We start from the raw sequence: 14,440 nt of genomic DNA on the forward strand, positions 1-14,440 counted from the left end.
GAATGAGTGGATGGATGGATGGATAAAATAGACTGGAGGGGAGTTGCATATTTAGAAAGCAGTAACAAAATGTGTTCATGTTCACTTAAGTAGATGGTAAAGGCAATTAAGATCTTTCTTGGGCAGAGTAAGTCAAAGCTTGTTTTTGAAATCCTGCTACTTCTCCTTTCATCTTTTCACTTCCTTAATACAGGGAAATATTTCTATTATTCTTCCAGAACCTAGTTCTTTATCTGCAATTCAGCAATCTCCTCCAAGACAAAAAGGTATTCTTTTAATCCATTGTCATTTCCACAGAGGACAACTAAATTCTTAAACTGCTTCAGTATTTGAGGTAGGCATATCTGATGTAGGACTTGCAGGAGACTGACTTGTAGTGAAATATCTATTTTGAGCCTTCCAGTGTTGCTTAAATTATAGCTTCCCCTGCCAGCTATTCATGCAAGAGATGAGAGGAAAGCCATAAAAGGCACTATGAGGAAGCAGGAGGGAGCAAGAGAGAGAGAAGGGATTGAAAAGCCGATTAGCTGCTTTACGGGAAAACCCAGGGAAAATGAGCACTAATGGGAATGTGGATTTTATCCCTCCAGGAATCCTATTTAGCTTGCCAGGAATTAACCTTGACTGTAATTAAGTCCCTGAGAGCAATGACCTTCCAGAGAATGTTCAGAGACCTCTACTTTGTTTAGACACCTTGTGTGGGTGGAACTTCCTGTTTACACAGAGGGCAGCATAAAGCCTACTTGCTCTGAGGAAAGTCTGGGACCAGAACAACTGTAGGGAGAAAGGTGCAACACAGTCTGGTCTCCTCCGGTCCCTTCTCCCTGCAGCATGGGGAAGAACAAACTCCTTTATCCAAGTCTTACTCTTCTTCTTCTGCTCTTGCTGCCGACAGATGCTTCAGTCTCTGGAAAACCGTGAGTTTCACATAAAACATAAATTTGAAGAGTCCTTTCCTTTATTTTAAATGCTTCCCATTCATTTATTTGTCCCCCCTATGGAACTGTCACCTCCTTATCTTTAAGGTCTCTTTCAAGAATGAGATTTTACAAATCTTTACTTATTCTTAAACATTTCTCTCCAACTTTCTGGATCTCTGAATCTCTAAGTTATCTGAGGATATACAAAGACTTCCTAAAGGGCACTGGAAATTGATACTTTTAAAAGAATCAACTTTTAGATCCTCACACTCATGCTGATCAGCTTGAGACCATGCTATCTACCCTTTCTTACCTCCCCTTCTTTAATTTCCCATCTTCCACTTTAAAAGAGACAAACCTCCCCTCAATCAGTTGTTACTATGGAACATTGTTCTGGAATATAACAATCTCTAGAGTTCCAAATAAAGGAGCAATTTGAAAAACTGATGTTGATGTTGAGAAAACAAAAGACTCAAATGACAGAAGAGAAAATCATTTTGCAGATAGTGTGGTGATGAATTCTTTGTTTCAACAGAATTGAAGGAGAATCTAAGGGAAATATCAGTTGATAGATGATAAGAAGCAACTCTTGATAATAGGGCACTGTGATTTTTGGCATGTAATGCAGAAGTTACAGGAGCTGATAAAAAATGATATAATTTATTTACTTTTATGCAAACAATTTTTCACAGCACTGCATCTACATAAACCAAAACTAGCAACAGAGTTCATGGTAGACCTTTGTTTAATTCTTGCAGTAAGGAATATCTGTCCATGAATATATAAGAACAGTTCATCATTTTCATCAGAGATGTGCTTCAAAAGTGTTTTGATTTTATATTAATATGTAAAATATACGAATCATAGCTTGTAATATATTTATTTTGTTTTGATCTGTTGTATACTACTAAGACTTTTGAAAACAATTCAGAAGAAAATGTTTAACATTTACAACTTTATGATCACATTAAATTTAAGAGTTAAAATGCAATTTATATACCCACACATAACAGTACATGCATACATGTACATATGCAGTCATATGCATACACAGCACACATACATATGCATATATGCATATGTATACCCATACAAAATAAAGACACTAGAGTGATCCATAAAATATTTTAAAGCATAGAAATGTTAGGACAGACTTCTGTTAGATAAGTGACATGAAAATTCAAGCTCACGAGGGAAAAGGAGAAAGCTGCTAAATTTCTGATCATTACAAAAAGAAGATTTTGGTGTATTTTTTAAATAGATCATATTGGATATCTTATCAATATGATATTTAAGATTCCATGGGAAAGTTACAAAAAAGTAATGTGGAGGTGGTGGTTTGCTTTAGTCTCTACGTGTCTGACTCTTGTGACCTCATGGTCTGCAGCCAGTCAGGCTCCTCTGTCCATGGGATTCTCCAGGCAAGAATACTGGAGTGGGTTGCCATTCTCTTCTCCAGAGGATCTTGCCAACCCAGGAATCAAACCCAGGTCTCCTGAATTTCCGGCAGATTCTCTACCAACTGAGTTATATCCAGGTAGCAAAAAAAAAAAAAGTAATGTGTTTTATTTTAAAGTATCATCAAAAATAATATATTTCGCTATTACTTAAACTTGTGAAAAAAAAAAAAGTTGTTTTCCTGAGTATATGTAAGGAGTCCATAGTGTCTAAGAATTATGTTAGGGATATTGTAAGCAAAAATGTTTGAAAATTTGAGAGTCAATAAAACTATATATGAGGGTATTGGGAAAGTTTCTTTTCTGCTCATGAGTAACCAGGACTCCAAATTCAATCTTTCGAAAACCATCCTTGAGTAGACCATTTTTGTCCAGCCATGAGTTGAAAGTCAAATATTTAATGTACAAACATTCAGGGTTAGGTAACACACCAAGATGTCATTAGTTGCTTAACACACTGAGACTTTAAACTAATGACTTTCTTTAAGCCTCAGGCTCCATATCCATAAAGTGGAAAGCAAGAACATGCCATTCCATTTTTACAGGCTTGCTATGTATTCAATGAAAAGTTCTATAAACGGATTGGCTTTTGTAATGTCTCACATGAGAATTGCTTGCTTTCCTCAGTAATCCTAATGTAAAATAGATTGACAGCTTGACTAAGTATAATTATCATGTCTTTATTTGAATTCAGATTTGAGTTCCTCAGCGTGAGATATGCCTGCAAATGTTCACCTCATTAAGGCTCACTTCAAGTAAAATGTTCACTGACATGGCACTGACTATGGAAAGGAGAATAATTCTCTTGCATGCCTTTCAGTGGCAAGGATCAATTTCCTGCTTACCAATATGTCTTCTCTTGGCATAGAACTACGGATAGTAACAAAATTACAGCAGAAAATAGTGCTGCTGATAACAATGCCTCACCTCCTACACTCTCCTTTAACTGGACTCCCCCAACCCCAGGCAATACATGGTACTGGTCCCCTCCCTGCTCCGTACTGGAATCCCTGAGAAGGGCTGCCTCCTTCTGAGCCACCTGAATGAGACGGTGACTGTCAGCGCCTCCTTGGAGTCCGTCAGAGAGAACAGGAGCCTCTTCACTGACGTGGTGGCAGAGAAGGACTTATTCCACTGTGTCTCCTTCAGCGTGAGTATGACAGTTTGACTTAATACACTTGTTTCTATGGGTCAGGAACACAGGGATCTAGAATTCATCAAGATAAGATTTGCGAGGCTGGCATGGACTTCACGAGGGAATCTAAATGTAACGACTAAGCGTAGAAATTAAGAAGCAATATGTGAATTTCCAACCACAGTAGACAAATACTTATAGAGATATTAAAATGAGCTTAATGAATTGAGAAAATTCCTATTAACAAAGAAAAAAAGTAAGAACTAGACAAAGGGAAAGTGTGACTTCTCCTTAAAATAGAAATGGAAAAAAGACTAATAAGACATACTAGACCAATGTTCAACATAAGCCCCAGTGGTGGGCTGACTGGAACACAAAACACATCATCCCAGACTCTTTCTAAGCATGAAACTGTGGAAATCACCATGAATGTACAGCCATTATCTCTTCAGAGTTGTATAGAATCCTTACAGCATCCAGCCAATAAAATATTGCAGTTTCCTTTCTCATAGCATTAAGAGATGCTTCTATAATACCATGCTCATTTATCACATAACAGCAGTTTGGTTAAGTTCAGTGTATAAATGAATCAAAGCTGTACTAGCTGATTTGCAGCAACATGGATGGCCCTGGAGATGATCATATTAAGTGAAGAAAGTCAGACAGAGAAAGACAAATATCACATAATATCACTTACATGTGGAATCTTAAAAAAAAAATCATACAAATAAACTTATTTTCAAAACAGAAACAGACTCATAGACTTACCGGGAGAGGGATAGATTAGGAGTTTGAGATTGACATGTACACACTGCTATATTTAAAATAGATAGCCAATAAGGATCTACTATATAGCACAGGGAAGTCTGCTCAATATCCTGTAATAACCTAAGTGGAAAAAGAATTTGAAAAAGAATAGATACATATATATGAATAACTGAATCACTTTGCTGTACACCTGAAACTAACGCAAAGTTGTTGATCAACTATACTCCAATATAAATAAAAATTAAAAACAATGGAGCAAAAATATTTTTTAAAAAACTGCTCTGGCTGATCTATAAGGAGATGTGCATCTCATGTATGACCTCATTCACTGTTATGATGTCCTCCACATTTTGTTCTGTCTTCCCATTCACAAGTGACAGAGATCATTCTGTCCATGAATTTTTGTTCATGCCAACTTTCTCCGATGAGATGCGCCAGTGAAATTAAAAGGGGCAAGACCCCTAGGGAGAAGTTGGAGAGGGACTTGGAGAAGAAACTTGAGAAATGAGTGGGTTTTCAGGGTCTTTCCTCTATTTCAGCTCCCAAGATCTCCAACCAGTCAAGAGGTAATGTTCCTCACCATCCAAGTTAAAGGACCAACCCAAGAATTCAAGAAGCGGACCACAGTGTTGGTTAAAAATGAAGAGAGCCTGGTCTTTGTCCAGACAGACAAACCCATCTATAAACCAGAGCAGACAGGTACAGAGGCCTATAGTCAGGACAACTTCCCAAAAGTTCCCAACTTCCTCTCTTGCATGTTTCCCAGTCAAAGGAATCCTGGTTCCTTAATAGCTTGTCTTACTAACCTACAGACCTGGTCTAAGGTTTCTGGGACTCATGGAAAATATTTCTGTTTCAGTGAAATTTCGTATTGTCTTGTTGAATGAAAGCTTTCACCCCCTGAATGAGTTGGTAAGTCTCCTAATATCTATCTAGAATTATTATTATCTGTATAAACAGGCTGGGAGTCTGCTTTTGGTGTTGGAGGAGGGCCAGAGAAAGGAAGAATCTACTGCTGATAACAATATTTTCTGGCATGGCCATTGTGCAAAATCCTCATTTAAAACAGTACCCTGGGTCAAGAGAGTTGTTGATTCTTTCTTGTTACTGGTACTTGATTGTCACACAATTAAACTTACTCTTTGAAAAATTCTCAGTTAGGCAAACTAGAAAGATACACTAAATAAATAAACTGTCAAAAAACTTAGGTTTAAATAACTTTTCAAAGATTAAAAATTTTTCTAAATACACCTACCAAAACCTCTCCTATAAAGGAAGGAGAGTATAATCAATGTTTGTTCCTCAAGACTAACACTCAATTTTAATGTAGACAAGAAACCAAAGTCTTAATTTTTCTCTCCCAAATCTAGTCCTCAGCCACATTTTTTTTTTTAATCTTGGGAAGAGACACTTTTCAATTAAAAGCCACAAACTCTGTTTACTATAGTCCCTCCCCCTCCCAACTTCCTTTTCCCCTCTTAAAAACACACTCTTTCCCAGGCCATGGGGGGCTGCAGTTCCCTGCTGATCCTAATTAAATCCATCTCTGCTCAGGAATGGGGTGGGAATGGGGGAGGGTGTTGTCAGAAGGAGCGGAGAGGACTGGCAGGGATGGAGCAATTTTTTCCTCCTAGCTCCTAAAGCAAAAGATTAAGGCATAATCCTTCATTTCCTTCTCTAACAGCCACATCCTATTTTATCAGAAAATCATGTTAGCTTAAAATATATCCAGACTGTGCTTTACCACCTGAATTGCTGCAACTTTGTTCTAACCAATATCACCTCTAAATAACACTATTGCAGTAGCCTTGAAATGGGTCTCCTGGTTTCTACTTAAACTTTTCTATCTAAAATTAAACACTTCATCCATCACTCTGTCAGCTGAACTCTGCTTTATTTTCATTTCTTGACACTACTTTAAACATATATATATAACTTAAATATATATATACCTTAAATATATATGTCAAATATGTGTATCTCATACACCAAACATATATATCAAATGTGTATCTATACATATCAAATATATATATTGCATATATGTCTGTTTTTCATATATCCATCCCTATTAGAATGCAAGCTCCATGAGAAGCAGAGCTATTGCTCTTTTGTGGATTGCTGTATTTATAGCACCTAGGATGATACACAGCACTTGGTAGGCACTTAATGTGCATGCTCAATCACTTCAGTAGCGTCCAACTCTTTGAGACCCCATGAACTATAGCCCACCAGGCTCCTCTGTCCATGCTATTCTCCAGGCAAGAATACTGGAGTGGGTTGCCATGCCCTCCTCCAGGGCTTGAACCCACATCTCTTACATCTCCTGCTTTGGTAGGTGGGTTCTTTACACTAAGATTATACACGGCATCTGGTAGGCACTTAATAAATATCTGTTTTTAAACAGCCACTATGGAAAACAATGTGGAGATTCCTTAAAAAATTGCAAATAGAGCTGCCTTATGGCCCAGCAATCCCACTGCTGGGCATACACACCGAGGAAACCAGAATTGAAAGAGACACATGTACCCCAATGTTCATTGCAGCACTGTTTATAATAGGCAGGACATGGAAACAACCTAGATGTCCATCAGCAGATGAATGGATAAGAAAGCTGTGGTACATATACACAATGGAGTATTACTCAGCCATTAAAAAGAATACTTTTGAATCAGTTCTAATGAGATGGATGAAACTGGAGCCGATTATACAGAGTGAAGTAGGCCAGAAAGAAAAACACCAATATAGTATAATGACACATATATATAGAATTTAGAAAGATGGTAATGATGACCCTGTATGTGAGACAGCAAAAGAGACACAGATGTATAGAACGGACTTTTGGACTCTGAGGGAGAGGGAGAGGGTGGGATGATTTGGGAAAATGGCATTGAAACATGTATACTATCATGTAAGAAATGAAGTGCCAGTCTATGTTCGATACAGGATACAGGATGCTTGGGGCTGGTGCATGGGGATGATCCAGAGTGATGATATGGGGTGGGAGGTGGGAGGGGGATTCAGGATTGGGAGCTTGTATACACCCGTGGTGGATTCATGTCAATGTATGGCAAAACCAATACAGTATTGTAAAGTAAAATAAAGTAAAAATGAAAAAATAAATAAATAAATAAATAAAATGAATATGCATTAATAGTAGAGGATTTATGCCCACTCCTTCTTATTCTTAGAACTAGTTAAGAATTCTGTAGTCTACCTTAATATTTGAATCTGAACATGGTTACTCATTGTTCCATTGGTGTTTATTTCTTAATCTGTAAAATAATATAGCAAAGGAATGTTCTTCACTGGGATGCTATAAGTATTTAGGTAATATTAGTAAATACCATTCCTAATGAATGGCACACATGCATTTGTTGCTGAGAGTCCAATAAGTACTTAACATTACTCATTAATTCCTTGTAATGGATTAAACTTCTATAAAGCTTAAACTAGAATTTTTCTGTTTTACTACAGATAAAACTATTCTGCATAAAACTATTTTGCTTATAAATCAGAATTGAGGCTATGAGAACAGTTCTAAACTGCTTACTATCCTTTTGTCTTTCAGGTTCCACTAGTATATATTGAGGTAAGCAATGTGAAACATTCCATAATTATAATAAACTTAGGGGAAATGTTCTTATTTAAGAGATTCTTACAATATTTCAGAAATTTATCATTAAGGGAGAAGCCTTCAAACTCATGTAACACTGGTTTGTTCCAAGTCATCTCCTCCCACCCCTCTTTGTGGATAACATCAGAATCCCTCTTTGTGGATAACATCAGAGTCCCCATTGATTTCCTGTACTGTCTAACACTCTAGGCTTTTGTAAATTACGATTATTGTGTCTGTAGGACCCCAAAGGAAATCGCATCGCACAGTGGCAGAACCTCGAGGTAGAGAATGGCCTCCAGCAGTTGACCTTCCCCCTCTCGTCAGAACCCTTTCAAGGGTCCTATAAGGTGGTGGTACAGAAAGAATCAGGTGGGACTGCAGAGCACCACTTCACCGTGGAGGAATTTGGTATGCCAATAAGAAAAATCACCATGGAGTTCTTTTTTTTATATTTGAACTTCTAAGGCCTAGAATTCAAGTTTTTTTGGAATCTTCTTATTTCTCATGGGTGAGATTAGACTTGGAGTGGAGCAAATTATATCTAAATCCAACAAGGACCATCAGTGATTTGTGAATAGGATGTCATATAGCCTTTTTTGTAACAAATTTAATCTTTAAAAATGTAAAACATTTGTAGTCTAGTGGGGTCTCCCATAATTCACTAGGATTACATTGATCCATCACAGTCCTTCAACCAAGATCTCCAGTTGAGAGGAAGGTGAATATACTGGAGAAGAGGGCTCCTTTACAGGGCCCTAAAATAATATTAGGGAATTATTATTGAGAATCTGGAAATGCCAATTCCCCAAAAGTTGAAAACCAATCATCAACTTCCTTTTCTCCAATCAACAGTGCTTCCTAAGTTTGAAGTACAAGTAAGAATGCCAAAGACAATCACCATCTTGGAAGAAGAGGTGAAAGTGTCCGTGTGCGGCCTGTGAGTTTATACTTTCCAAAAATCATCTTTTGGGGTGGGTGTATTATTTAAAAGAGACTCACTCTTTGGGATATCTTGCTAGCTTCTCTATGAGGAATGCTGCACAAACACCTTAAATACATGGGAACATTCCCATCTCTAGAACTTTCCTGTTGCTTTTCTATTTTCCTTCTTAATTTCTTTCCTGTCCTTACCAGAATTATTGCAACTATCACGGGATAGGCAACTGTTTCTAGAGAAGCTATGCTAGTAGAGTTGATTCTGAAAGTAATAAAGCTACTCGTGCACACATAGGCACATAAATAAGAGAGTGTTGAAGGGTAGTGACTTTCACCTTATCAGGTTGTAAAGGAAAGTCAGTCATCAACAGATCATTTACCTGACCTTGCAGACATAGTGGAAAAATAACTTAGATTTGGAATTTATAGAGATAAGCGTGTTACAGAAACCTCATCTAACTCATCCATCTACCTAAGGCAGGTCTCATACTTCTTGGCACTGCCATTGTCACTGATGAGACTGGACATGATCTCTCAATCAGGCTTTTCCAACCTTGAGAATTAATGTTACTAGGATCTTATCCTCCCATCTCCAGTAGCCCAGCAGTAGCAGTAACAGAAAGAACAAGCAATGAAGAAACAAGCCCTACCTAAAGACCACATTTGTAATATACTAGCTGTTCAGCTGGGTCCCTGCCCAGCACTCTCTCAGGGGAAGACCACAAAGCTCCTGTTCCACAGAGCTAATGAACCAATACTCTTACATATACAGAGATAGAGGATTTTTTTTTTTTTTTTTTTTGGCTGCACTGGGCCTTCGTTGCAGGTTTCTGTAGTTGTGGCATACAGGTTTAGCTGCCCTGAGGCATGTGGGATTTTAGTTCCCTGACCAGGGATCAAACCGACGTCTCCTGCATTAGAAGGCAGATTCTATTTTTTTAATTTACTTATACTTAACTGGAGAATAATTGCTACACAATATTGTGATGGTTTTTGCCATACATCAGCATGAATCAGCCATCAGTTTACATGTGTCTCCTCCCTCTTAAATCTCCCTTCCACCTCCCACCCCATCCCACCCCTCTAGGTTGTCAGAGTACTGATTTGAGCTCTCTGAGTCGTTCAGCAAATTCCCACTGGCTATCTATTTTATATATGGTAATGTAATTGTTTCCATGCCACTCTCAATTTGTTCCACACTCTCCTTCCCCAACTAGGTCCACAAATCTGTTCTCTATGCCTGCATCTCCTTTGTTGCCCTGCAAATAGGTTCATCAGTACTTCCTTTCTAGATTTCATATATATGCATTAATATGTGATATTTATTTTTCTTTTCCTGACTTACTTCACTCTGTATAATAGGAAAAGGATATATATAAAACTCAAATGTGTTCCTTTTTATGGCTGAGTAATATTCAATTGTATATATGCACCACAGATTTTTTACCCATTCATCTGTCAATGGACATCTAGGTTGCTTCCGTGTCCTGGCTATTGTAAATAGTGCTGCAGTGAACACTGGGTATACGTGTCTTTTTCAATTGTGGTTTCCTCAGGTCATATGCCTTGTAGTGGGATTGCTGGGTCACATGATAGTTTTATTCTTAGTTTTTTGAGGAATCTCCATATTGGCTGTATCAATTTGCATTTCCACCAACAGTGGAAGAGGGTTCCCTTTTCCCCACACCCTCTCCAGCTTTTATTGTTTGTAGATTTTTTGATGATGGCCATTCTGACCAAAGTGAGGTGATACCTCACTGTAGTTCTGATTTACATTTCTCTAATAATGAGCAATGTTGAGCATATTTTCATGTATTTGTTAGCCATCTGTATGTCTAGAAGGTGGATTCTTCACTACTATACCATCTGGGCAGTCCTGAGGATATTTAAATTGGGAAGAAAACACTCTCAAAACTACAGCAATTACCAATGACATATTTATGCCACAATTCCATTTTTGTAAAAAGCTCAGTTCAGTTCAGTTCAGTTCAGTACAGTCGCTCGCTCAGTCGTGTCTGACTCTTTGCAACCCCATGGACTGCACCATGTCAGGCCTCCCTGTCCATCACCAACTCCTGGAGTTTACTCAGACTCATGTCCATTGAGTCAGTGATGCCATCCAACCATTTCATCCTCTGTTGTCCCCTTCTCTTCCTGACTTCATTCTTTCCCAGCATCAGGATCTTTCCAAATGAGTCAACTCTTCACATCAGGTGACCAAAGTATTGGAGTATCAGCTGCAACATCAGTCCTTCCAAAGAATATTCAGAACTGATTTCCTTTAGGATGGACTGGTTGGATCTCCTTGCAGTCCAAGGGACTCTCAAGAGTCTTCTCCAACACCACAGTTTTTGTAAAAAGTAAACAAGTAAAATTCGACATAAACAGAGATAGCTGCCCATAGGAAAAAGATGGAGGAAGGAAAGACACCATCAAATTAATGGTTTATATTCCTGTGTAGAATTGAAAGCACTCGTTTCTTGTCTTTGTTTTGTTGGTATGGTTGTTTTCTCTTAAGATCTGGTGTAGCTTTGACAATAAGAAAAATATTTTTAAAAAGATGAAACTGAAAATTAGATATCAAGGGGAAAAAAGACATGGTGAAAGAGATGGTAGTAAATTTCAGCACACTGCACTGTAAATTTCTAAAACAGAAGGTTTCAACAGACTTGTGGACCCAGTTGGGGAAGAAGAGGGTGGGACAAATTGAGAGAGCAGCATGGAAACAATTACATTATCATATATAAAATAGATAGCCAGTGGGAATTTGCTGGATGTATGTTAGGGAACTCAAACCAGTTAGTTTACTTGCCCTCAACATTACATGAGCCCTGCAGAAGTTAGAAGGAAATACAGAGAGTAAAAATATGCTATAGCTAGAGGGGAAATAAACAGGTCAAAAATGAGGGTGTTCAATGTCTGATTTGATCCTTGTGGATGCTTTTATGACAGATACACTTATGGGAAGCCTGTCCCAGGACGTGTGACTATGAACATGTGCAGAAAGTACAGGAACCCTTCTAATTGTCATGGTGAAGAATCCAATGCTGTCTGTGAGAAGTTCAGTGGGCAGGTATGTGGGAAGCCACTCCTAGGGACTAACAACCTAGGCACCATTGACAAGCAGTGAGTTATAACATGGTGATAATTCAAGCAAGAACAGACCAATCTATAAAAGAATTCTATGCTAGCTATAGTAGTTTTTATTGATAAAAATCAGTGACTTAGCCTAATAGGAATTATTTCTTGTCAGTTGTAGGCATTCTTTGTGCACCAAGGACCCAGAACCTGGTATCTAAAACCCCTTTGAGTATCTACAGGAAGGAAGAAGACAAAATATACCCATCTTAACCACCTTGGCTGGGAAGGGCTTCAGCTCTTCCCTCTTTCTATGAGCAAGAGCTTGTCACATAGCCCCACCTAGATGTCAGGGATGGAGGAAACACAGTCCCCACATGGGCAGCTACCTCCCAGACACTGCTGTAAAGGGAAGCCAGATTTCAGTGAAGAGTTAGCTGCCTCCTACAGTAAGATTGTTGTTATTGTTTAGTTTCTCAGTCGAGTCTGACTCTCGCAACCCCATGGACTGTAGCCCACCAGGCTTCTCTGTCCATGGGATTTCCCTGGCAAGGATCCTGAACTGAGTTGCCATTTCCTCCTCCAGGGGATCTTCCTGACCCAGGGATCAAACTCCAATTTTAATGGTTTAAATTTCTATACCTCATTCACTCTAGAGATTAGCAGAAACTAAGGAATATACCTGTCAAGTTATAAGGCAGAGACTGTTGTGAGATATAATAATAATTAATTCCTAGAGAATATTTATTGTGTCCCTATCATGCAAAGTTCCTAAGTCTTGTTGCCTAAAAAAAAAAAAAAAAAAAAAATCCCTCCAGACTGCTTGACCATTCATTTGTCCAGTCTTACGTTTGTGTGTTTTATTTCATCCCCTCCTAGCTAAACAGTGAGGGCTGCTTCTCTCAGCAAGTAAACACCAAGATCTTCCAGATGAAGAGACAAGAATTTGAAATGAAAATCGAAGTGGAAGCCAAGATCCAAGAAGAAGGAACAGGTGTGTATACCTCCTGGGTATGGCAAAAGAACAACAGACACTGATTTAGCTCCTTTGCCAAATTATGAAAGGGTGGTGGTGGTGTAAGTTCGGGGAAAAAATCCTTCCAAATGAGAACTTATTTTTTCCTTCTTTTTCAGAGGTGGAATTAACTGGAAAGGGGGCCACTGAAATAACAACAACCATCACCAAACTCTCATTTGTCACAGTGGACTCAAACCTTAGACGAGGAATTCCTTTCACTGGGCAGGTGAAGTATTTTTCAGTTCACATGTCAAACCATAGTCTCCCCTAATACACACAAAATATTCTGCTAAAACCACATTTGGCTGGTATTATCCACTGATTAATATAATCAAAAACGTGTACATGTGTGCTCAGTCGCTTCAGTTGTGTCCAGTTCTTTGTGACCCTATGGACTGTAGCCTGCCAGGCTCCTCTCTCCATGAGGATGCTCCAGGCAAGAATACTGGAGTGGGTTGCCATGCCCTCCTCCGTGGGATCTTCTCAACCCAGGGATCGAACCTGCATCTGTTATGTCTCCTGCATTGGCAGGTGGGTTCTTTACCACTAGCACCACCTGGGAAGCCCCCAATCAAGGGTAAAAAACTGCATAAAATAGATTTGTTCCTCGGTAAATTTGTATATCAAATCTATAAAAAACACGCTAAAATTAGAAGGTTTTTACAACAGCCCTGTGTGTTATCATTCAAACTCTTTCCCATGGCTTACCATGCAGTCTCAGATTTTTATATTTTTCCATATGCATCTCAAAATTCATGCTGGCCAGTTACATTATCTTTCCTACATTAATTTTGTATGGAAATGATGGGTAGGTGGCTTTTATTTTTATTTTGAAATGTAAGAGGTTCTACTGTTTTCTGATGGCTCAGGAGGTAAAGAATCCACCTGTAATGCAGGAGGAGATTAGGGTTAGATTTCTGAGGCAGGAAGATTCCCTAGAGGAGGAAATGACAACCCACTCCAGTATTGTTGCCTAGAGAATCCCATGGACAGAGGAGCCTGCCAGGCTACAGTCCATGGAGTTGCAAAGAGTTGGACATGACTGAGCACATGGCAATCACTGTACCTGTTGTTTCTTTCATGGATTTTGTATTTATATTACTCTTTCTTTAATAGCAAGTATACTTTAAAAACAGTACATAGAGGGGTAAAATACTGCTATTTAAGGTTTACCCTTCCAGGTGGTGCCAGTGGTAAAGAATCTGCCTGCCAATGCAGGAGATGCAAGAGACCCAGGTTCAATCCCTGGGTTGGGAAGATTCCCCTGGAGTTATGAAATATTATAAACTATTTGCTTAGGTGGCTCAGAAGATAAAGCATCTGCCTGCAATGCAAGAGAACCGGGTTCAATCTCTGGGTTGGGAATATACTCTGGAGAAGAGAATGGCAACCAACTCCAGCATTCTAGCCTAGAGAATTCCATGGACAGAGGAGCCTGGCATGCTCCTAGAGGAGCCTGGCATGCTCCTAGAGGAGCCTGGCATTGCTTCCCATCCATGGGGTTGCAAA

At 38.8% G+C, this 14,440-nt stretch overlaps 1 protein-coding gene across 2 annotated transcripts in view; it reads left to right on the forward strand.

The window, feature by feature from the left end:
• Positions 1–439: 439 nt before the first annotated feature.
• A2M (alpha-2-macroglobulin) overlaps positions 440–14,440 on the forward strand; it is a 50,068-nt gene continuing 36,067 nt past the window's right edge. For both annotated transcript variants that reach the window (XM_069585774.1, XM_069585775.1), the window contains exons 1-10: positions 440–917; positions 3,344–3,527; positions 4,820–4,979; positions 5,140–5,192; positions 7,852–7,872; positions 8,139–8,307; positions 8,752–8,836; positions 11,788–11,908; positions 12,793–12,907; positions 13,048–13,157. In XM_069585774.1, coding sequence (XP_069441875.1) covers positions 832–917; positions 3,344–3,527; positions 4,820–4,979; positions 5,140–5,192; positions 7,852–7,872; positions 8,139–8,307; positions 8,752–8,836; positions 11,788–11,908; positions 12,793–12,907; positions 13,048–13,157 — 1,104 coding nt within the window. In that variant the 5' untranslated portion in view covers positions 440–831. The remainder of the gene's footprint in view (positions 918–3,343; positions 3,528–4,819; positions 4,980–5,139; positions 5,193–7,851; positions 7,873–8,138; positions 8,308–8,751; positions 8,837–11,787; positions 11,909–12,792; positions 12,908–13,047; positions 13,158–14,440) is intronic.

This window comes from Ovis canadensis, chromosome 3 (genome assembly GCF_042477335.2).
Source record: "Ovis canadensis isolate MfBH-ARS-UI-01 breed Bighorn chromosome 3, ARS-UI_OviCan_v2, whole genome shotgun sequence".
NCBI classification, from domain to species: Eukaryota; Metazoa; Chordata; class Mammalia; order Artiodactyla; family Bovidae; genus Ovis; species Ovis canadensis.